The sequence below is a fragment of the Glycine soja genome, chromosome 3, assembly GCF_004193775.1.
Source record: "Glycine soja cultivar W05 chromosome 3, ASM419377v2, whole genome shotgun sequence".
Taxonomy (NCBI): domain Eukaryota; kingdom Viridiplantae; phylum Streptophyta; class Magnoliopsida; order Fabales; family Fabaceae; genus Glycine; species Glycine soja.
In genome coordinates, this window is record NC_041004.1 from 5,249,176 (window position 1) to 5,274,143 (window position 24,968).

A 24,968-nucleotide genomic window follows, 5' to 3' on the forward strand; every position below is an offset into this window, starting at 1 on the left:
AATATGTGAACTAGATTAGGTTATCTCATTCTTATATATTCAAGTTTAATTTTGTTAGTTTATTAAAGGTTCAACTGCAATGCTTTACTTTTCATAATCTTAAATTTTAATGTGAATAGTTTACTTTCGACTTGATTGATATAGTAAATTAATTGAGATGTGCGTAAATTTTTTTCCCACCATGACATAAAAAACAAATCTTACACACATCTCGATTATTTAAGCATAATCTAATTGTAATATCACTCAACAACTAATAAATATATATGATTAAATTTTTTTTATATGAATAATATTTGGCAACTTATTATATTTGCTTAACTGTATATTTCTTAATTTAATTTTAATTAGAGAATCACGTTTGAAATTACTAGTACAATAGATTTACTAGATACTGTTTCAATGTTAGATATATTTTTTTAGTAACCTTTCAATTTGATGATAATGAGTGAAAGTGGCTCGTGAAAATAGAATTAGTAAAGATATCTATATTTATGTGATGATTATTTGAAATAATAAACCTTTTGTCTTTGTTTGTTATATATTTCACCAGGTGGTGTTTTTCACAAACTCTGGAAAAGAAGCAAACGAATTGGCCATGTTGATAGCAAGGTTGTACACCGGGTGCCATGACATAATATCTCTCCTCATCATCACCCTCTCACCATTCATTTCCCTATATAAGACTTTCCTATTCCTCCTTCTTCCTCATTCTCCATTTCCACACTCTCTCATCCGATTCGGGTCGGGTTTGTGTTATCGGAACCTTCACCGGAAAATTCTCAGTCGACGTAGCGAAAATGGCGGTATCCCTAACGACGAGGCTCGTGCGGCGGCGATCGCCACCGCTTCTCTGGCGGCGCAGCTTTTCTATGTCGGCAGTGGACGCCGAAAAGGAAGTCGTGGTCGTGCCGGAGCTTCCACCGTTCGATTACTCCCCGCCGCCATATGCGGGCCCCACCGCTGAGGAGATTCTGGCGAAGCGCAGGGAGTATCTTAGTCCTTCCATCTTGCATTCATACAAGAACCCTGTGAGTCCGCGCTGCACACGATTATTTTCCGACAAATAATTATGAGAGTTTAACGTTGATCCACTTGAGTAGTGTATAAGTAACTCATCATTTAAAAGTTTTTACCATGTGAACCAGTTAATCTTAGAATTTTTTATTTAATTTTGTAATACAAAATTTTAAGATTTAATAAATTTTAAACTGTTTTTCAAGAAAAAAAAATATTTACATTGTATTTTTACTGCAAATATTTACACTGTTAGTATTTAGGACAAGTATATATTATTTACTTTATTTATTAATATAAATATACTTCTTATTTGTTGACAAGTTGGTATTTTATGTGTCAATGCTACATATTAATTTTTAATTAAATTGTTATAATTTGAAAGTTTTAGCAATTATTTATTTATTTATTTAGTAGACAGCAAGTGAAAGTAATTGAAATGAATTTAATTGTTATGAATTCATGTTATTTGTGATTAAACTGCGTGCTGCATTAAAACAAATCCACCAAAAATAATTCATACACGCAATATTGGTTACATTCAACCCTTGTTTTCAGAAAACATCTTCCTTGCTTTTATGGTGAAAGTGGATTGGACTTCATGTCATCACAGCATTTGAAACAACAAAACAAACACGATGATATACCATTTGATAAATGTTTTCGTAGTTAATTAAACAAATTCAGTTACAAAGTCTCGTAATTTAGATTTACAAAATTTAAAAGTGTAAGTAATGAATAAGTTATATAATTACTAAAAACCAATACACATTTAATCTTGATGAATGAGAAAGAATTAAAAGAAATGGTTGTGTGGGGGTGGTGGTGCAGGTGAACATAGTGGAGGGTAAGAAACAGTACCTGTTCGACGAGAAGGGGAGAAGGTACGTGGATGCATTCGGAGGGATTGCTACGGTGTGCTGCGGGCACTGTCACCATGATGTGGTGGAGGCCATAGTCAACCAAACCAAGAAGTTGCAGCACTCCACTGTTCTCTACCTTAACCACGCCATCACCGATTTCGCTCAAGCTTTGGCCTCAAAACTTCCCAGTGATCTCAAGGTTTGCCTCCTTTTCCCACACTCTTCTCGTTACATATCCTTAATTATTTTATTTGGTTTAATTACTCATTTGATTATTATAAATATTAGCTTTTAAACATGTTTTATTCTTAATTCACATGTAATTTTTTTTATTCTGGTCTCTATACATGTTTTAGTTTGATGCAAAAATTAGTATTCTTTGCATTAGATGGATGTGTGTCACTCTCCTCTAACGTTTAAGCAAACAAATATATTTTTAATTACTCGTTTGATTCATGTACATGTAACGTGTAACGTGTGAACTCTTTAACATGTTGGAGTCCTGCACAAGTGTATCAATTATTTAGTTTAGTCTCTGTCTATATTTAATTTTAGTTATTTGAAAGATAAAATATTTTTAACTATAAATTTATTATTGTTAAATATGAAAACTGGATTTTTTTAGAGTTTTTTTTTTGTTTTTTTAAATATTAAAACTGGATTTTTAATTTTTTTTTTGTTTTAAAACTTGCATAATTGTCATAATTTTTATGTTAAAAAATTGTAATGATTTAAATGAAGACAAAAGTGAATGGGAAACGTTACTTTCAACGTTAACAATAATTGTTTCTTTATTCTCATTTGCAAATATAAAATTATATCATTAGTTGGATTTCCAAACCAATAGGGATTCTGGATATTAAGCAGTGGCGGAACTTGAATTCATTGTATGAGGGGAAAAAAGTTAAATTTTTATTTTAAGATCAAAGATGGTATGAATTATTCATTGTGAATCATTAGAGGCTGAGAGTCAATAAAAAAGTGTTTTAAAAAACATGTTTATTTACTGCTCTGTTTAGAAAGAAAAAATAAAATAAAGCGAACCAAAACTAAGGAGTTTTGTACAAAGTTACTTTTGCTCGGATTTAAAATTTTAATAATTCCTTGATTATCGAGGAAAATTTAATCTTATAAGGTATTTGACTACTACTTAAACAATAATAGTTGTAACTACTTAAACAATTATTCGTGTTAACATGTACCTTTTACTGAACTACTTTTTTTGAGAAGGTGTAACTAAAATGAGTTTTGTTAATTTGGTATGGGCTCCAATAGACAAAGAAATCACCCAGACAAATAATAGCTGTTCGTACTCCAAAATTTGAGGATCCTTAGCTCCAATAACCATTAGATGTTAGATACGAAATTCAAAATTTTGGGAGCAGGTGCCACGTAAGAGATGGGCATGTTTTAATGATAGAGGTAGAATTTGTTATTTTATTTTTAAAATATTGTTTTCTTTGTCCATATATATATATATATATATATATATATATATATATATATATATGTTAATGGGGTTCATGGGACTGAGATGCCACTGGTTGCGTGGCATGGTATGATGCCAGCACATGGTTTTGTACCAAACAATAAATAATATGCATATCATTGTCATTTGATGGATATATGAACGATCCCTGTTAAGTTTATATCAACAGGATGGACTTTTATTGATGAAAAAATATATAGTACTAAAAAAAATTATATTGCAAATTATGAAATATCAGTTCGGGCTAATAATATAAATATGTGAACTAGATTAGGGTATCTCATTCTTATATATTCAAGTTTAATTTTGTTAGTTTATCAAAGGTTCAACTGCAATGCTTTACTTTTCATAATCTTAAATTTTAATTGAATAGTTTACTTTCGACTTGATTGATATAGTAAATTAATTGAGATGTGCGTAAATTTTTTTTCCCACCATGACATAAAAAAATAAATCTTACACACATCTCGATTATTTAAGCATAATCTAATTGTAATATCACATAACAGCTAATAAATATATATGATTAAATTTTTTTATATGAATAATATTTGGCAACTTATTATATTTGCTTAACTGTATATTTCTTAATTTAACTTTAATTAGAGAATCACGTTTGAAATTACTAGTACAATAAATTTACTAGATAGTGTTTCAATATTAGATATATTTTTTAGTAACCTTTCAATCTGATAATGAGTGAAAGTGGTTCGTGAAAATAGAATTAGTAAAGATATCTATATTTATTTGATGATGATTTGAAATAATAAATCTTTTGTCTTTGTTTATTATATATTTCACCAGGTGGTGTTTTTCACAAACTCTGGAACAGAAGCAAACGAATTGGCCATGTTGATAGCAAGGTTGTACACCGGGTGCCATGACATAATATCTCTAAGGAATGCTTACCATGGTAATGCAACTGGGACAATGGCAGCCACTGCTCAAAGCATCTGGAAATTTAATGTAGTGCAGGTATAAGCTAAGTATTTATTAGTTTCATTTTTAAATTTTATATATGATTCTTCTTTTCTATTCTATAAATTCTATATAGGAATTGGTACTACTTACATGAAATCCTGTACAGAAATTAACCACAAAACAAACGAAAAGTAATTATACAAGTAGTGTTAAAAAAATGTTAAGAAAAATAAAACAACTATTTTCTTTAATTCTTTGAAAAAAAATAATTTAAAGATCAACCAGGCCCCAAGTGCACCTAATTGATGACATAGCTGAGTGGATTGTCACATCTTGGTTGCTAACTCATTTTTTAACTGAACTTTCCACAATCAACATCACTGTTTAGCTACAATAGTGGACTGGTGTCACGGGTCACAGGTAGCTACACATCAGCCACGAGAGGGATGTTAATATTTAAAATGGACTTTAGTACGTAATTTATATTGGGTTGGAAATTTTATATTGACTAGTTATATAGTAAAACATAGTGTATAATTTAGTAATTGTTGTTGGGTTAATTTATTGGATGATTTATTATCAGACTACTCATAAATGTCTAATCTATGAACAAAATCTATAATGTAAGAACTAAAACTAAAATTGTTTAAAAGCAACAACTACAAACTCAATTAACTTTATTAAGCCAGCATGTTATGTATCATTTGTTGGTTTTGCTTTTTCTGTCTGTTGTAATCCTCAACCCATTTGGCTATGAATCTGAATTTCAAATGTAATTAAGTAATACACTGTTTATCTAATATGTTCTTGTGCTGGTATTGTCAAAAGAGTGGCGTTCATCATGCAGTAAATCCAGACCCTTATAGAGGCATTTTCGGTTCTGATGGAGAGAAGTATGCAAGAGATGTCCAAGATATCCTTAACTTTGGAACTTCTGGAAATGTTGCAGCCTTCATATCTGAAGCCATACAGGTATCAAGCCAAAATGCATATTATAGACAGATCCAACTTTCTTCTTCTTTTTTGCTTTTTCTTTTCTTTTTTTAATTGTAGCATGTCCTGAGTAAGTAACAAGATGTAATAAATTAATTTATGATTAAAGGAATAAATGAAAAACAATAACACACCTTGATACTGTTTTTTGTTTGTGATAGGGAGTGGGGGGTATCATTGAATTGGCTCCTGGTTACTTGCCAGTTGTGTACAATACCATTAAAAAAGCAGGAGGACTTTTTATTGCTGATGAGGTTCAGGCTGGCTTTGGTCGCACTGGTAGCCATTTCTGGGGATTTGAGGCCCACAATGTTGTTCCTGACATAGTCACAATAGCTAAGGTAACTTTTCTGTTGGTGTCGGAGGTATGAGACTGGTTAACAAAGTTTTAAATTGCGGTTGCAATCACAGTTGTGATCCTTGATATCGCGCGAAATTGCAGACTGATGTAGCTACAATTGCAGTCACAGTGTGGTTGTGGAGAATCCAAAATCCTTCATGTTGTGGCTGAAATTGTAATCACGGACTGTTTTTTAGTAACCTTGTTGGTTAAGTTGATTACTAATACTTTCTACAACCATACAACATGCACCAAAAAATGCTTATTTATTTGATCATGAAATGATCACATGGCATAAACTTTTGTGATTGCATGAATGTCTAATTTGTTTGCTTTCTTTCTTTATTCTAATTTGGAAGGGCATTGGAAATGGCATTCCCCTTGGTGCTGTTGTAACTACTCCAGAGATTGCAGAGGTCTTAACCCGCCGGAGTTACTTTAACACCTTTGGTGGCAACCCTGTTTGCACTGCTGCAGGGTTGGCTGTTTTGAAAGTAATAGAGAAAGAGCAGCTTCAACAGAACGCGTTTGTGGTTGGATCCCATTTGAAAGAAAGGCTCACTGCCCTCAAGGACAAATATGAATGTAAAATTTTCACCCTTTCTTATGAGTCATTAGAGACACAAAACAATCATGACTTCATTTTTTTCATACCAATTTTATAACCAAACTAGGTTTCTTCTGCAGTAATTGGTGACGTCAGAGGAAGAGGCCTAATGCTAGGAGTTGAACTTGTCACTGATCGTGAACTTAAAACTCCAGCAAAAAATGAAACATTGCATGTAATGGACCAAATGAAAGGTAAAATCCATATCCCTCTAGTCTAGACATATATTTTGGTTCTAGCTATAGTTTTCTTCTATATTATTAATAACCGGTCATTCTGAATTACCACAGAACTAGGAGTACTTATTGGTAAGGGTGGTTACTATGGAAATGTCTTCAGAATTACACCTCCCTTGTGTTTCACCAAAGAAGATGCAGGTTAGACTCGGTCTCAATGTCTCTATTTGTTTAACACTATACATCATGCACTTGTTTCTGTTACTTAGAACTTGTGCATTATTCTGTTGGTTGCAGACTTTGTAGCAGACGCAATGGACTTGACCTTGTCTAGAATGTGAAGCTTATAGCCAAGATCCTGGCTTTAATAAAAGTTTATTATATCATAAGAGAAATTGTATTATGTCATGTTCATAACTGGTAAAATTTACATAGATGCAGACTTTTATAGCTAAACACGAATCTACTATGATCGTGGGATATGCATGAGCCAACAAGTCGTTGTCTCTTGTTTTGTTGTTTATCTCTTTTCATGGCATTTTATTTGCTTAATATCGTTTTCACTCGTGCCTATCATTTCCCATGACCCCATCTCTCTTTACTTATTATTTATGAAGCACTGACACCCACACGGACACTAGACACGACACGGATACGTGAACACCTGTAATGTCTAAAATATAGAACGTAGTATGGGCGTTGTGTCGGTGTGGGACACTGACACAGACACGTGTCGAACACCGAACTATGCAAGGGATTGGAGTGTCCGTACTTCATAGCTTATTATTGTTGACAGATCATTATATTATGCCAGGACTGGTAATTTGGCAATTGGAAGTTTCTAGCAAATAACACAGCACTATTTTTTAGAAAAAAAGAAAATTATTTCGTTTTCTCTATTCAGCTTCTATTATAAAGTATGTCCCAGCCCCACGACATATGGGTATGGAACAAAGCTTCACCATAAAATGTTTGTTTACCTTATCTATTTGAGTTGTGACACAGTTCTATTGGTAGCTCATGGGACCAAATTCCGTTTTACATCATTGTTTATCTCTGTGTTGAGTTACGCCTGCCCACCTTAATTTGTTTTATTAATTAATTAAGGTTAAATTAATTTTTTGTCATCTAATTTATTATTTAAGTAATTTGGTTCTTTAATTTTATTCGGATTCAATTTAGTCCTTTAATTTTTAAAATTGATTCATACTAATTCAATTGAATCTAAAAATAAATTGCAAAATCAAAAAACTAATTTAAGCATTGATTAATCAATCAATTTCTCAAAATCTGATAGTTTAAATAGATAAAGAAAGGATGATATAAAATAAGTCTAGATATGATATGCTTTCAGTAAATTTGAAGCACCACATTTGTGGGCTACCTTTCAGTAGCAAAATTTCACGGTCTGGATCTTTCTACCAAAGATGAGTTTTTGTTTTTGTGACATGTTTTCTATGAGTAATTATTGAATTAAACCTTACGGAGAATGGATCTTCAGTGATGCTTCTGTGCAAACGGTATAAACGTGAACAAACTGATCATATCTTAGCATAAAGCTTATACACCAAGCTTAATCCTTGTTAATTTGAGTCTGCAACTATCACAAGCTGGTAAAGGTTTAAAGTGAAGATCGAATTTTAACTCTTTACAAAAAAAAAAAAATCAATAATAGTAAGGCTGGATTAATCATTGAATAGTAGAAACAGCATATAATTGTGTTTCAGGCTTCCAGGAGTTGATGCTCCATGTTGTATTTTTTTTTTATCGTTCTATATTGTATTGTTTTATAATATGTAGGAATTTTAAATATAATATTAAAGGATTTAATACACCTATAAATTCTGCTTAATCAAATAAGTTAGACCCTATTAGTTATGTATTGTTTTAATATGGCCACATTATTTCTTCTTCGGTTTAACTTATGGATAATTTCGGTTGCAGATTACAGGGGTGGGAATTAAACCGAGCCTCAAGTTACGACTAAATTATCTAAAACGCTAAATTAGCTTTAGGTACACAGATTGAAACGGAATCCAACATAGTATGCGACTTCAGTTCTTATGTTTAGTATACTTTGGAAAGAGAACAAAACACACAACATGAGGTTAAAAAATATACTAATATTAGTAAAAATACCCAATATTATACTAGTTAAGGATGTTAGTTAAGTTCATTTATTTTTTTTATATTTCATATATAAAAAAGAATTATATTTCCTAAACTACCCTCAATTATATTTATTGGAGATGATGTTCATATTTGAATTAACATAAGGGTATTATCATAACAATGACATTAAATAAGATTAAATTAATTAAAATTTACTTATATTACCATCTACCAAACATAGACTTTTTTATACTTGTATTTGAGTCTGAATGAGTAAGTTAAAGAGTGACATTAGAAAGAAAACAACATAATATGATTTTTTTTAGTTTTTTTTCGATCAACCGAGCTAAGTTAGACGTGCTTTTTTCACTTGCATTACATCTAGAATATTCTAATAGATTCACCCATTTTTTAGTTGAAGTACATTAATATATTATAACAGAAGATTATCTTAAAATAAACTGATGATGTAGCTTGTTTTCACATGTATTGCATTTAAATTCTAGTGCACTTACTCATTTTATAGTTGAAGTACGTCAATAAGTTATAACCGAATTATCTTAAAATAAATCGATGGTATAGCTTGGTAGCATATGTCAATTAAAAATGTACATTAGCAAATGTTTTTGAAATTTGTTAATTAATACACATACATTTATTTTTTAGTTTGAGTATGTTAATAAGTTACAACTAAAGACCCTAAATTAAAATACTCGGGTTGTTAACATATTTTAACTAAAAATAAGCATGTGCATATTAAAAAAAAAGGAGTCATAACTATTTTCTTGTAAGTGAACTACTATCATGCTAGACTTGTTTAATTTGATAGTAGATTCGACTCTTCCCATCCATAAATGTTGGCATGTTTTAAATCTCCAGCAATTATTTATGGTGCTTTAGAGCTAATTTTTCAAGTGTTTATATTTAAGAAATAATACTCTTTTTGACACTCTCTTTCAGATATTAGTTATAAATTATTGAAAATTACTAATTTTGGTAGATTTTGTTTTCTTAGGTAATATTTTTCTTTCCTTATTTATATTAAATAAGAAATAAAATTTATCAAAATTAATAATTTTTAATAAATTTTAACCTAACACAGAAGAGTATCACTATCATTCCTTCTTATATTTATATACCTAAGCATGTGAAGGGATATATGGTATATATCCTCAATAAGATTAAAGGCTATATAAGTATATATAGTTTTCCCCAACAAAAACTGAACAAAAGTATATATCCACAACAGCCTCTTATTGAGATAACCTAACAAATATTCACAAAAGCTTAATTTCACTTAAGGGGAAACGTACTGTGTTGAGATCCACATTTAAGGAGAGAATGGAGGAAGTTCAATTGTGACTTATGAGTTATGAGAGTTGTGGTGGAGTCTCAAAGTAATTAATGGGAGGAAATTAAGTGAAAACTGTATGAATTAATGAGATCACACTATAAACTGCCACAAGTTTTTGTTTGTGAATCCTCATTTAGCTCATTCTATATACAATTTCCATGGCTGCCCTAGATATTTCACACAACTTCAATTATGATCTAAATATATTTATAACTTTTACTATCTCTTTCATGTATTTTCTCATTAATCTCTCTTTATTTTCCATTATCAGTGTGCTTGGGCACACATTAATTACATATGAATATGTTTTCCCCATTTTCATCATGTCTCATTACTTTCTCTTACTTTGTTTTTGGATTTGATAGTTTCAGACTTGCCATCTTTTAGAGCACATCTGATACATGCGACGGACTGCAAAATGCAAATCCTACATGACATAATTTTGGGGAAAGATTTTTTATACACCTCTAGGCTCTCACTAAAACATTTCAGACATGACTCCCACACAACATGAAGCTTCAAATTAAATTCTAGCTCTTTATACTAAGAAATTTTGAAAATTTCTATTATGTCTTACATTTGATATATAAACGGAACTTACACACAGACATATGAAAGTCTATATATCGAAATCACCTGAGTCTGTTTATGCAAAAGCAACCGTTAAATGGTACTATTTGGCAAGTTTAATTTATTGCAAATACTTAAAGGATCGTTGCACCATACAATTAACATATACTATAGCAAAAGAGGATATGGACTAAATAATTAAGACAGTTAAGAACAAGGAGATTAAAACAATAATTAAACTTTTAATCAAAATTATAAGTGTCACAAAATTCACCATCAATTTTAATTATCCTATGGGAAAAATTAAATAGAGCAATCAAAACATAGTGCATGTATATATGATCTATATGACTATATGCGATCGGGCCTACCCATCATTGATGTCATCATGGGAGTAAGAATCCTGCCGGAAACTGCTTCGGTTGGCCGGAAACGCCGCGAGCCGGAAAATCTCACCGACGACATCAAAACGAAAGCCATGTCCATCAACATAGGTGCATATTCATTGTACATGTGAATACACTTCCTTAGAAGAACAATGCTCAACATAGATATGAACGCCGTGAATCTAGCCATTTTGCACTTTTCTGTTTCTTGATGTTCTCGCCTCTTGACAACAACAACCTCGTCTTGATTTGTTCTTCTATCAATATCCTACAAAGAATGTTGCTTTTTACTAAGGTACCCTTGATTCAGTTTTGTACTTGGCAGGATCATTAAATATACTATTAGTTTACAGTTCATTCATATGGTAGTAATAAATATTTATGACGGTTATAAGAAAAAAAATATTTAATGTCATACTGATTAAAAATGTTTGTAAAGTTAATTTAATTTTAAGTAGTTGGAGACGGCTTTTCTTAATTTATCGCAAAAAAAATATATATGTTTCTCACATTATCATTTTTATATTTATTGGAGACGATGCTCAAATTTAAATTTAAGGATATTTTTGAAAAAAATGACATTAAATAAAATAAAATAAATTAATTTTTTAAAATTTTATTTATTGTTTAGTCTATCAAATTTGAGTATGTTTTACTTATATTTAAGTCGGGAAGAAACACTGAAATGCATACATGTTTTAATATTATTATTATTATTATTATTATTATTATTCCATTTCAATAATAATAATTAGTAGAAAAAGGCACCTATCAATATTTTTTTATTTTTTAAAGTTAGATTTAATTATATATTTAGATTATTTTTTAATTAAAAAATGGTTGAGATGTAAATTATCGCCATGATTAAGGAGTTATTTTTTATAATAAGTACTGTGATTTTTAGAATTGATTGAAGGACGAAACGGTCTAAAAATGTGTACACTAAATATGAATTTCCTTATTAATTATTAGAATAGATTAATCAGATGAACTAATTTCACTATAGAAAAAAATAACTATTTTCCCTTTTTAGTCAACTTAATAAAATACCCATTTTAAATTTGTAAATCGCAATACTTATCTATGTGATATCTAAGCTTGCATGATGTCTCACTTCCCTTTTAAGTCAAATATGATAGTAAAGTTTTTGTTTTAATTACTCACAAAATTTTAAGCAGAAATACTGATTAATTAAAATCCTCTTTAATTATATAATTCTTGACTAGAAATAATGATTTATGTATTAGTATCTCTCATGAATGAAATTATACACTACCGACTACTTGAGTTACAATATTATTAACAAGGTTATTAAAAAATAGTTTAAAATAAAAATAGGAAATTTCCACTAAAAAATAAAAATGACCACTCAAACTTGTTAGCGAAAATCAAAAGAAAATACTCATATCCGTTGAAAGTGTACCTGTGTTACTACCCTGTATGTGTAATCTTGTACATTGAGTCATTGACATACATTTAGTTTTATAAATTTTTATTTTAAATAAAATATAAATAGTTTAAATTTAGGAAAATAGTATTAAATTCTAAGAAAATAATTTTGAACTATAAAAAACTAAAGAAAAAAATATGTAAATTTAATTTATAAATAATTAAAATTAAGATTTAAAATCATAATGGGCAAAACGGTAATTGTGCTGAAAAGAATGGTCAGAGGCATGTATAAAAAAATGAGTGCTAGAGAAAGGAAATGAGATCTAATGAGCACATCATGGAGACATTGATGCAATAGAAGGAAACTGATGTCCTAAAATTGTAACCTTTGGCGTTGCCTTCTTTGGGTGTCATGTGATGAAAGTGGCGACATTGTTTATTATGGAAAAACATGCCTACCTCGCAATGAATAAATTATTAAATTAACGTTAGCAGCTTCACTAGTCAAAAAGTTTTCTTTACAAATTTTAAAACTTTAAAATAATATGAAAAAAAAAAATAAGGATCCCGATCTTCTGCAGTAAAAACCAAAAAACAGCAGAAGAATCCTGTACCTTCAATCATTTTTATACATAGTTATAATTTTAAAATAAAAGCTATAATATAATATGATGAACTCACTGCATTGCCCATTGTTTCTTTGCAGTCGTGGATTATCTGTATTTAATAAGGTTCAAGGATATGATTTACAGTAGATCACCTTGCTTGAATGATATATTATACTAGGTTTTTTATGTTAGATGTAATTTCGTATTTATTATTTAATTTTCAATTTTCACATTTTATCTTTTTATTTGTCTATTTTAAGATTATAATTTAAGGTAAAGTTTTGTAACTTGTATAAAATAAACCCCATGTTATTCAACTATCATTGTATACAAAGACGATTGTAAAGGATATTCAAAGACGATTTTGATCGATCTTTGAAGATAACGTCATTAAATGTCAAACTTTTGATAATAATTTCATAAAAATTCGTCTTAGAAAATGATATCTATCTAAAAAGGTTTGTAGCTAAAAATTATCTTAGAAATAATATTTTTTAAGATGGTTCTTCAGATTGTCTTAGAAAGGTACCCTTCCAAGACAATTCTTAACTAAAAATAATCTTAAAAGAGTACCTTTATAAAATAATTTTTGTAAAAATCATATTATAATGTTACATTTTTAAGATGATTTTTCAGATAACAGTCTTAAAAATATACTCTTTTAAGATGGTTTGTCAAAGAATCATCTTAAATAAATCTTTTTTTAAGAAAAATAAAATAATGAAAATATTATTATTAAAAAATTATATATATATATATATATATATATATATATATATATATATATTATTTCCTTTATATTTTTTAAACCAAGAAATTTCATATTTCATGCACAGCAAGTATAAAATTTCATATTATTTTTAAATAAAAAATTTATACAAAACTGCAAAGTAAGGAAAACAAGAAAGAATTTGTACATTTAATAATCAGCACAAGCACATGAGAGGTATATAAATAATTCACTAAAACAAAAATATTATTATTGTAGAGAAACAAAAAACAACTAACATTGAAATAATAATTAATAAAAAAAGTATTAGAATATATTTAATAGATAATAAATGTAAACAATCTCCTGTACGAAGAGGGAATAATAAAGACAATAACAATAATGATCATATGAAAGTTGAAAATTAAGTAAAGCAATCAGTATCAAGAGACTTGATCTATGGAAATCAATCAAAATTAATGCGATCTAATTTGTGCAATTAATAATAGGATTTGATGTAATTAGAATCTATTGTATTTCCTTCTTTTGATTTTTTGGCTATGGCATTTACAGGAATAATTATTTCCCTGATTTTTAGGCCTATATTAGTTTACGGAATTAATCTCCTATTTGTAGCTCCTGATTGTATCAACTTCATATCAGTGAAATATATCCGCTTTTCCAAAGAAACCTTAGAATTATCCAATGAAAAACTATTGTTCTAGGAAAAGGGGGTTGATGAATATGTCCCTGTTATATCTAATAAAAATTCATTTTGTGGTGATATGACTACAGACTTAACTTTTCCTAATCCATACTCCATATGTCATCTAAACATAGAAACATCATATCAAAAAAATCTTCACCAAGACACTTTTTCAAACATCTAAACAAGAGCATTTTTTCAAATATCAAGGACAACGAACAAGCATATGACAATCAAATGCAATAATTTACTAGTTGCCAAACTAGGATTTGATCACTTGATGGCATCATATGGATATCAATTAAACTCAATTCATAAACCCTTGAAGCAATTTGCTAATTGTGTTTATGCCTAATCCATAATCTTACATCCTAAATATTTATCCAATTCACCACTCAAAGACAGGAACTTGCAGAAACACAAAGCAACAGAAGGGCAAGCGAAATATTTGCTATCAGAAATTCAAAATAAATAGACAATGCCATGAACATGATAAATGTTAAAAGGTTCAATGCAAAGCCTAAAAAATAACACTAATGTTATTGTTGATAATCAAACTGATATTTGGCTAAAAGAAGTTTATATAACATAACATAAAAAAAAAACACAATAAATGTCTACAAGTAGTTTTTGAACAAAAAACTAAGGTAAATGCATGGCTACAAATGTAAGATACAAACACAATCATGAAAATCTTCAAATTAACAACACTAGCAATAACAAAGGATTACAAAGTATTTAGCCTACCTCAACTCAACTCCAAGCAAACCGTGATTTTGTGTAAAATCTAAGTCCCAAAACAGCTAAAACACAATAAGCAATAAGTATATCCATCTCTACCAAAAATATAATAACGGCTGCACATAAGCTTTTACATTTAAGTGTGTCGATAGATATTGGTGAAGTACAAAGAAATGAAAGCAAAAATTGCGAAGGCATTGAATATCATATTGCATTAAGAAAGATCTTAAAGTCAAGAAGGTAGTTGCAAAGATAAAGTTAAATGGGTATCATCTTGTGTTGAATTTGAGGTTTACGATAAGTTCAAAAAAATCGTATTTCCTATCCAATTTGGAAATCAACATGCTTCAGCAACCTCTATAAATTGTGCATAATTATGCAGAATTTTCACTTTAACTTCACCATTTTACTAGTTTAAACTCATAGCATGGAATTGAGCACTAGGTTGATCCACATCTACCAAAAATTGAGATCACCAAGGGCATGGGCCATAAAGCATCAATAGGAATCCTACAGGTTCTTATTAGCTATGCTAATGCTAGTCTTTTTTCAAGCTTAGTTACGACACTTAGTTTTTAGAGCTTACCAGATTCTTAATTTTTGGGTTCACTGTTTATCTTCAAAATTTGGTGTAGGATCAGCAGATCACTCACTACTTTGAGCGTATAAACCATGGTAGTTAATAATTATCCTTATAACTACATGTTTTGTATAAACCATGGTAGTTAAAAAAAGTTGTAAGATTGATCCAGTTAACTAATTAGTAATTATAAGTTCATAAGAATTAATTTTACACATGCAAATAGATAAATTATGTGTAGCTGTAACTTACTTAACCTCGTATTCTGCAGTGTTGTCTCTCGGAGTTGCTTCAATTGCTCATACTCTTTGGGATAACCACTCATTTCAAAGATGTACTAGTTTAAAACATGCAAAAAGATAAAGTTAATGTGTATTTTGTATGTTGTAGGGAAGCACAAAGTATCTTGATTGAATTAGGAAGATTACACGAGCCGTATGCATCAGAATAAATGGTTTGTGGGAGGTTAGATTTTCTGAACGAAGATGAAGATATGCAAATTCTTTTCAAATTAATTTTGGGCAAATGATGAAGCTAGACTGATAATTGATTAATTTTGGGCAAATAATATTATATTACATGTATGAGATTGATTTTAAGTGTATATGCATACATGAAGCAATAGACTTAATTTAATTACCTTAAGGAGTGCTGGACTTTTGAGGATGCCCTTTTGTGCTGATGAGCCCTCCATGGTTGACATACAAAGCAAATTGCAGGGTGTCTTTAGCTGAGGTTTTTACTGCTTCGAAGTGGCAATTGAATCAGCTCCGTTGGACAGTGACATGGTGATGGTGGTGATAATTAATTCGGCTTAAGGGTAAGTACAACTTCTTAGCTCTGTAAGCAAAGGATGCCTTGTGGAGTTGGTTCATCTAATCCACGTATATATATGGCTGAACGAGGGAACAAGAGTTTTCAATCAATGATTACAATTCCACACTCTCGCCTCTAAAGTGCATCCCTCACATTGAAGCATCCTCCAAATCCCAAAATATTATTATTACCACTTAAAGCTACTACAAATCAGAAAACACTCCAGATTGGAATTTGTTCTTGACCATATTCTACACCACCAAAATCCTTCACAAAGTTTGACTACAATATATAATTAAGATTGCAAAAAATTTACCTTGGCCAGACTCATCAAGCTTTTTACTTCGATACATTTGAATTCAAAAAATACAATTAAGGCGTTACACACACGTATAAATAATAAATTATTTTTTGCAAAAATACCTATTTCTAGCTGGATTACAATCAAGAAAACAATTAAACCCAGTAATTTGTATATTTGAACTTGTATATATATAATGACTATACCTATAAATGGCTCTTTACATGTGCAATGCTGAGTCCTCTCACATTCATCAACTGGAGAACCAACTTGGGCGTTGCTCTTGTACCAAATTAAATATTATCAATGAAACGTAATTAAGGCTCCAAAGAAAAATGATTTGTGAATACCTAACCTTACTATTCCCATGTTGCACAATTCATAACATCAATTATTGTTCCCATGTTGTCCATATGGTCACCTAACCTTACTGTTTGAGGCACATTGTCTTCTTTGTTGGATCAAGTGGCCTCAAAATAATTAAGAAGGGGGGTTGAATTAATTATTCCTAAATCTTTACTAATTAAAAAATTACTCTTCTAAGGATTTTACTTATGTTATTAAGAGAATAAGGAGTAGAAGATAAACTTAATCAAAAGTAAAAGCAGAAATTAAAATGCACAGCGGAAAGTAAAAGAGTAGGGAAGAAGGAGACAAACACACAAGAGTTTTTATACTGGTTCGGCAACAACCCGTGCCTACATCCAGTCCCCAAGCGACCTGCGGTCCTTGAGATTTCTTTCGACCTTGTAAAAATCTTTTTACAAGCAAAGATTCACAAGGGATGTACCCTCCCTTGTTCTCTTTGAACCTAGTGGATGTACCCTCCACTAGAACTGATCCACAAGAGATGTAGCCTCTCTTGTTCTCAGTCAAACCCAAGTAGATGTACCCTCTACTTGTACCACAAAGAATGTACCCTCCAATGTGTTAAGACAAAGATCTCAGGCAGTTAAACCTTTCATACTTTGTGAATGGGGATACAAAAGAATTTTCAGGCGGTTAGTCCTTTGAATACTTTTGTATAAGGGAAAGGGAAGAATAAAAATAATTCTCAAACTGTGTCGTTTTGAATTCTTTGACAATGGAGAAGGGAGACACAAAAGAATTCAGGCAGTTAGTCTTTCGTTCTTTTGGAAAAGGGAGAAGAAAGACACAAAAAGAATTCAGGCGGTTAGTCCTTGGCGAATTCTTTTTGGCAAAGGGAGAAGAGATGAAAAGAATGAATAGCACAAGTTTTCAAGGTTCAGAAAACCAGAAAACTTTGGAAAGCTTTTGGCACAAAGAAAAAGAAGAAGTTCAAAGAGATTCAAGGCTTGTAAAGGATTGTATAAAATTGATTGGAAAAGTATATATTGAAAAGCAAATCAAAGTCTTGCTTTTATAGACTCTTCATGTCTGGCCAAGATGACCATTTAGAAGAGTTATAACTTTTAGAAAAAAACTTAAAAACAATTTGAAAAATTCAAAAACCTTTTGAAGAGTTACATCTTTTGATTTATTCAGAAACAATCACTGGTAATCGATTACCAAATCAGTGTAATCGATTACACAAGGCTTTTATGTGAAAGGATGTGACTCTTCACATTTGAATTTGAATTTCAACGTTCAAAGGCACTGGTAATCGATTACCAAAACATTATAATCGATTACAGCTTTTTGAAATTAATTAGAACGTTGTAAATTCAGTTTGAAAACTTTTTCAAATCCATTTTGCTACTGGTAATCGATTACAGCAATCTGGTAATCGATTACCAGAGAATAAAAACTCTTTGGTAAACATGTTTTGAGAAAAACCATGTGCTACTCAATTTTTGAGAAAACCTTTTCATACTTATCTTGATTAAGCCTTCTCTTGATTCTTGAATCTTGAGTCTTGAATCTTGATCTCTTGAATCTTGATTCTTCATTCTTGAATTCAACTTTCCTCTTGATTCTTGAAGTGTTCTTGATTCTATCTTGAATATCTTGAACTCATTCTTTGATTGACCTTTGAGCTTTTTGTCATCACATTTGTCATCATCCTTTGTTATCATCTTTGTTATCATCAAAACATCTTTGAATCACTCTTGATTCACCATGAAGCTTTGCTTCTACATTCTTTTCCACACCAACCAACCCACTAACTTTGTTGTCAAGACTCATTGTCATTGTTCGCTCACCAAACCACTTTTGAACATAAGCACCATAGAACCCCAAAAGTTGTGTGGTTCAACTTAACAACACTGAGTGTAGAAAAAGTTATATTTGACACCGAAAGAAATGACAGTTGTATGTATAACATTTTATTTTGACAATGGAGCCAAGCAAAGAGTTTTAAAGTTTATCACAAATGGCCAAGGGTGATCAAGACTTCAAAGTTCAAGCTAACCTTTTGGTAAAAAAATCCAAGGCAACATTCAATTAAAGAATAGGTTTCACTATTTCAAATTCTGTATGCTATGCAATTTGTTGAAGAACAGTGCAACTTAAAACAAATTAATAAGAGTTAGAAATGATAGCAGTGAGAATGAGTCCATGAAAAGAAAAGGGAAAAAGATAAGCACTTATATTTGTTTCCTAGCTACATTCTACTGAATTATTCTTACACAAGTTTTGTAGATAAATGCATGCACTATAATTTGTCAACCTGAAATTGTTTGTGTAAATTCCAGGATTAAAGGTATAATAATAATTACCAGCTGATACTACCAAATGATATTTATGAGTAAAATCACATTGATAACCCGTAGAATAATGTTATTTACTTGATTAGATACTTCAAAGTTAATTAGGAAGTTAAAAGTTCATACTTCATTTGCTTACAATCAGCTCAGACTTACACACAAAAAAAATTCAAAATTATCAATGCTAACAACCAAACTTTGCTTACATTAAATATATTTTAGCCATAGCTCTATTAACACGAAAATGACATGTCCTCCTTGAGAGGTAAACCACCCGTCTAGTTTTCTATAAAAGCATCTAAACCACATGTTGCAAAAGTGAACTGTACCTAAACTTCCATAAAAAAGTTTTATTACATGGATTATGCACGTGATTGTTACGCATTTTCGCATTCCATTTTTTGCACATATGCAAATTTATCACTAAATTAGTCTTCCACCCCTCAATTGACAGATCGACTTTTCCTCTTAATATACTATCCTCTTGATTGCGAGTTTGAGTGTTGTAACGACCCGCCTCGTCGCTATGATATCATCACTCTAATAACTGGAAAATTTAATTCTTTTTCTTTCTTTTATGAAAACTCCATTATTTTGCTTTTGAAAATCATAGTAAATTTGAATTTCACAAATATATATATATATATATGTTCCCAAACACGCACCAATGTTTAACCGAATACGTGAATATTAATATAGTAGTTTAGTACACATCATACACATAATGAAGATTAAATCAGTTCGTAGATATAATTAAATCTGTGATTTACATCCCAACGTCATCACGTCGGCTTGGCGGCTCCCCAACAGAATCTCATCCCTGCACCCTACTGCTGTCATTTTGCTTCCACGAACAAGATTCGCGATCATCACAGGTATCAACCACACAATACAAAATTGCAAGGGTGAGTTCATTATAAATAGAACCAATGTTAAATCCAAATAATCACAATTAGCAAGAAAACATAAGCAACCATCATGAGCTTACACAACATTCATTATTCAACACCCATATTCAACAATTATTCATCATACGCATTCAACAATTATTCATCATCCATCCATGGATCCAATCAAGATTGCTCAGAATGATGCATGCACTTGACCTCAACTCTTAGATGCAATGCGGTACGTACTGTATCCAATACCAAGGAAATAGCCCTAAGCGTGTCTACACGATACCTCACTTAGGAAACCATGCAGTATTTGTCGAGGCCACCCAGTCATACACCTTAACTCCCCCCTAGGTTATCAACCTGGGGCCACAAGGAGTTCCCTACCATGTGACACACCCCCTAGTACAAAGCACACACTGCCACAGTTTATACTATTTCCCGTGTCATATGAGGTATGAAACATGGGCACCACCAAGTACAATGACCATGGATGAATTAAAGCTCCTAAGCATCCCCTCATAAATGCTTAGATTCTTTAACCACTTTAGTTTCCCACACAAGGGACGTCCGACAAGGTCTATGCACCCCCCCATGGACATACACAACATACGACATATAAACGTGGGCACCATCAAGTACAGTGATCATGGATGAATTAAAGCTCCTAAGCATCCCCTCGGAAATGCTTAGATTCTTTAACCACTCTATTTTCCCACAAAAGGGACATTTGACAAGGCCAATGCACCCCCCCCCCCCACGAACATACACAACATGCACCTATCAACGCATTTCCAACATCATCAACATTCCATTTCTCAACATAAACATCATTCCATTTCAATGACATCACCAATAACCACAACAACCTCATTCCATATTGACATAACCATCAATAATAACATCAATTCATGTTGACATGATCACCATTAACAACGTCATCTCAAATTAATATCATCGTAAATATCAACATCACCACATATCAATTAAAGTCACCAATAGCAACATCAACAATAAGTCGCATTCCGCATATAAATATATTTTTCATGCATGAGGTTCACACTCCCTAGGTCTTCAAACAACACAAGTTTAATAAACAATAATGTTATTCATCAACAATAGATATATCACATCTCATTCGTTAAAAATATAGTTTTCTTGAAAACCAACATTCACATCAATACCAAATGTATCGCATCCCATTAGTTAAAAGCGTAGTTTTCTTGAAAGAAAATCAGCATGCAACAGGGACAGACAAATATTCTCATAGCTAGGTTCCCTGACCCTAACTATGGTGTCAAAACGGTAAATTTTATAATAACTCCCCTCACTTATTGTGAGCTCTCCGTCAGTTCCTTTTTGCGTTACTCAGAAGTTTCTCTCGTTCACGCTCGTTCTTCCAAACGCAAGTCTCTTAGAGAAATTATGAAATGGAGGATTGAAGGATTTTCTCCATCGAATCCTTGAGGAGGATTCTGAGGATTCCGCTCCGATTATAGTGTTCCTCTTGGTGTGGGGTTCAACGGCAAGTAACAACGGTTCACGGTGGCCATCGGTGGTCTTGGGTGGTGAAAAAAAATGAGGTTTTAGGGCTTAGGTGGCATTTTTGGAGAAGAGAAGAGTGAAAATCGTGTTTTTCACGCTGAAGACGTATTTATAACCTGCAAATTTCGCTTAGTGGGCTTGTCGCACTAAGCCGAAGTCACTTCTTGTGCTTAGCACAAGAATTTAGGCTTAGTGTAGCCCCCTTTACACTAGGGCTCGCTTAGCGCACCTTTGGGCCGCTCAGCGCAATTCCCTTTGGTTGGAATTGGGCTTAGCGTAGCTTCGGGCCGCTTAGCGCAATTCCCCTCGGTTGGAATTGCACTTAACGTGCCATTCTCGCTTAGCGGGAAACCAAAAGTTAATATTTTCAAAATCCCAACGGTCAGACTGTAGAACCATATCTTAGGGATATCCAGACAAAATGCGAAGACGATGCAACGGTTAACGAATTGGGTATCGCGATTTCATTGAACTAGGTTTTGGTAAAATCTAAAATCTCATACTTTCAACTTAGCTCAACAAAACTCCACATAATTCAACATCCATATCAAGAAATTCACACATGACTAGTTCAAGGCATACTTCAACTCATTCAAGTCTACCATATAGTCAAATAACACAATAAATACAATTAAACATTGATTTATAACTTATAATATCTCAGGGTGTTACAAGTGCTAGTAGTATCAAAGAAATACTTTCCCTAGGCCTAAACCTCCCAAAATATTGCACCACTGGCATTGCATGTCATAGTAACAAACATGTCATGTGCCAACCAGTTCTAGAGCACACCATGTTCCATAAACCAGTCTTCTCTTGGAACATCATAGTAAATTGTTGCCGACCAATTAAATCCACTCAGACTAGAACAACTCAACACATTGAATGGGACAACTATATAATATGCCTCATTTTATACAAACAAATTAAAGCAGACAATGAATACCTATGAACCACATTCATATTAGCTTACCTCTTCAGAAAACTACAAGAAATCCAAAATGCAAAGATACAGTTATCAAACCTTGATTTTAATACATGAAGAATGTGCAAAACCCCAAGCATAATTGCAATACAACATGTTTTAATAGGTTAGTGTAGTACATACTTTTAACATATTTTGAACCATGGTTTATCTAAAATGGAAATAGACAACAAAATCCTACTGAATTTTACCTACCTAGACAACAAATCCTTCTTGCCTACATCTCTCCGTGATAATTTTTACTATTAATGTCATTAGTTGACCTCTGTTATTGACAACTCCTATTTAGTTTTTATTTTATAAAAATATTATTAATTAGGTTGCAGCCATATGGTAACATATCAATTTTTTCAAGGCATATACTAACCAACATTTATAACTTTAAGCTTTTGTCTTCAAACATAAATCTCTTAAATTAATTTAAGAGATTTGTGTTTCTCTATGTTAATAGGGAAACCTAAGGATTCAATTCAATTGCTACTATTCTAGTGAAGTCAGTCACACCATTGTCTTGGTGACAAAGATTTCTTAATATTTATTCCAAAGACATTGATTATTTCCAGTTTAGAAAAAAAAATCATTCAACTCCTCTGTTAATTTCACTAGCGCCATCAAACATGGCCAGAGCAAATAACCTTAACAATTAAAGCATGAAATAATAGAGAAAAGAAGAAACCAAAACAATTAAAGCATGGAGAAATTGACAAAGCTCAGTAAAGAGAGATCATTGAATTGATTCAAATTTTAAAAATAATATAAGAAAAAGAAGAGAGAGTACAGATTGGGAATTAAAATCGAGGAGTGGATAACAAACCGCAATGAGTGAGGCACGATAAACCCTAGATCTGTGATGAGTAAGGCACGATGAACCCTAACCCTTGAATTTGTGATTCAATTTGGGAATGCAGAAAAAGAGTGTGAGAACCAAGTGAGAAAGTAGGAGAGAAAAAGCTAGAGTCAATAGGCACAAATGAAAAATTGAAAAGGTCACGACATACATTCAAAAACATAACACAACATCAATTTTTATATCAAATTTCAAAAAATAGGAAAGAAATCAAATTTCAAAAACCATAACAGATAAACCACAGAGAAATCAAATGCGAAAAACATGGAGAGTACATACCTCACTCAAAAATGCAAAAAACAGTGGTGACCTCGTTGGAAAATGGTGAGAGAAGTGAGACCGTCTCGGACCGTACCAGAAAAGGGAGAGCGAAGACTGTAAAGAGACCTTGCCGGAAAAGACCATATCAAAAAAAAGAGAGAGAAGGCTGAGGAGTGAGGGAAAGATTGCACCGAAAAAGATCATGTCCATAGCCCTCCGTTGTGCCTCCATATGAATAATGGAATTGTGAACAAGGGAGTTACAGTGAGTGTGGTGTTTGCATGAAAGAAATGATGGAGTGAGGGAGGCAGCACTTCCTGTGATCACTAGTCCTTTTTAACATATTTTTTTATTATCAAAGAGGTATAGGGCTTTTAATTTGTTTTCAGAATTAAGATGATTTTTTACTAAAACCCGTCATATATTTTATTAGACATAACATTCTAAGGCGGTTTTAAATAAACGTCTTAGAATGTGCGTCGTAAAAGACATTTTTTTGTAATATTTACAAAAATGTCACCGTCTCATTTTCTAAGGCGGTTCCACAGAGAACCGTCTCAATTTCTATTGATAAAAAAACATTTAAACTTGTTTTTAATCTCTTCCATTCTTTCCCAAACACAACTAACAAAAAGAATAATCACACGAACCAAAATTATTAAATATGAATAAAAAATATCAAGAATTTCTAAAATTAAAAAAAAAATAAAAACAATAGTTTGACTAGAACATCTCCACCAACATTGTGCCCCACTAGGAACGATACCTCCAATTGTCATATGCAAATGAGATCTTCACCAGCATTATGTGTTGTCGTCCTTTATGGGCTCGCCAACATGAGTTTCACCTTCCACCTGACCTTATTGAATGATACATCTGCGATGGAGTTGTGTGTTTGTCCTGCACATGGCACCATTAAGGGTGATGTCATTACACAACTACTTGCGATGATGAAGAGTGACAAGGAGTGTGAAGACACCACCAAGGAATTTAGAGTAGAGAAAAGAACATTGCACTTGGAACCCCATTGGGTTTGCAGTATATTTGATTAGGGAAACATATGATTCATTTAATTTTGAAAAACTTGATT

The 24,968-nt window shown here is 31.7% G+C and overlaps 1 protein-coding gene across 1 annotated transcript; it reads left to right on the top strand.

Annotated features, from left to right (window-relative positions):
• Positions 1-586: 586 nt before the first annotated feature.
• Positions 587-6,969, top strand: LOC114406010 (alanine--glyoxylate aminotransferase 2 homolog 3, mitochondrial-like). The gene is made up of 9 exons (XM_028368545.1): positions 587-1,031; positions 1,849-2,079; positions 4,174-4,344; positions 5,119-5,262; positions 5,445-5,624; positions 5,983-6,208; positions 6,311-6,424; positions 6,521-6,607; positions 6,704-6,969. The coding sequence occupies exons 1-9, from the start codon at positions 801-803 to the stop codon at positions 6,745-6,747; spliced, it is 1,428 nt and encodes a 475-aa protein (XP_028224346.1). The 5' UTR covers positions 587-800; the 3' UTR covers positions 6,748-6,969.
• The last annotated feature ends 17,999 nt before the right edge of the window (positions 6,970-24,968 follow it).

What these genes read in the sequence shown, in the direction of transcription:
- LOC114406010 (XM_028368545.1), top strand. Translation starts at nt 801, where the DNA reads ATGGCGGTATCCCTAACGACGAGGCTCGTGCGGCGGCGATCGCCACCG. An exon ending in AACTTCCCAGTGATCTCAAG is followed by an intron (nt 2,080 to 4,173) that starts GTTTGCCTCCTT and finishes ATATTTCACCAG; the next exon opens with GTGGTGTTTTTCACAAACTC. An exon ending in GGAAATTTAATGTAGTGCAG is followed by an intron (nt 4,345 to 5,118) that starts GTATAAGCTAAG and finishes TATTGTCAAAAG; the next exon opens with AGTGGCGTTCATCATGCAGT.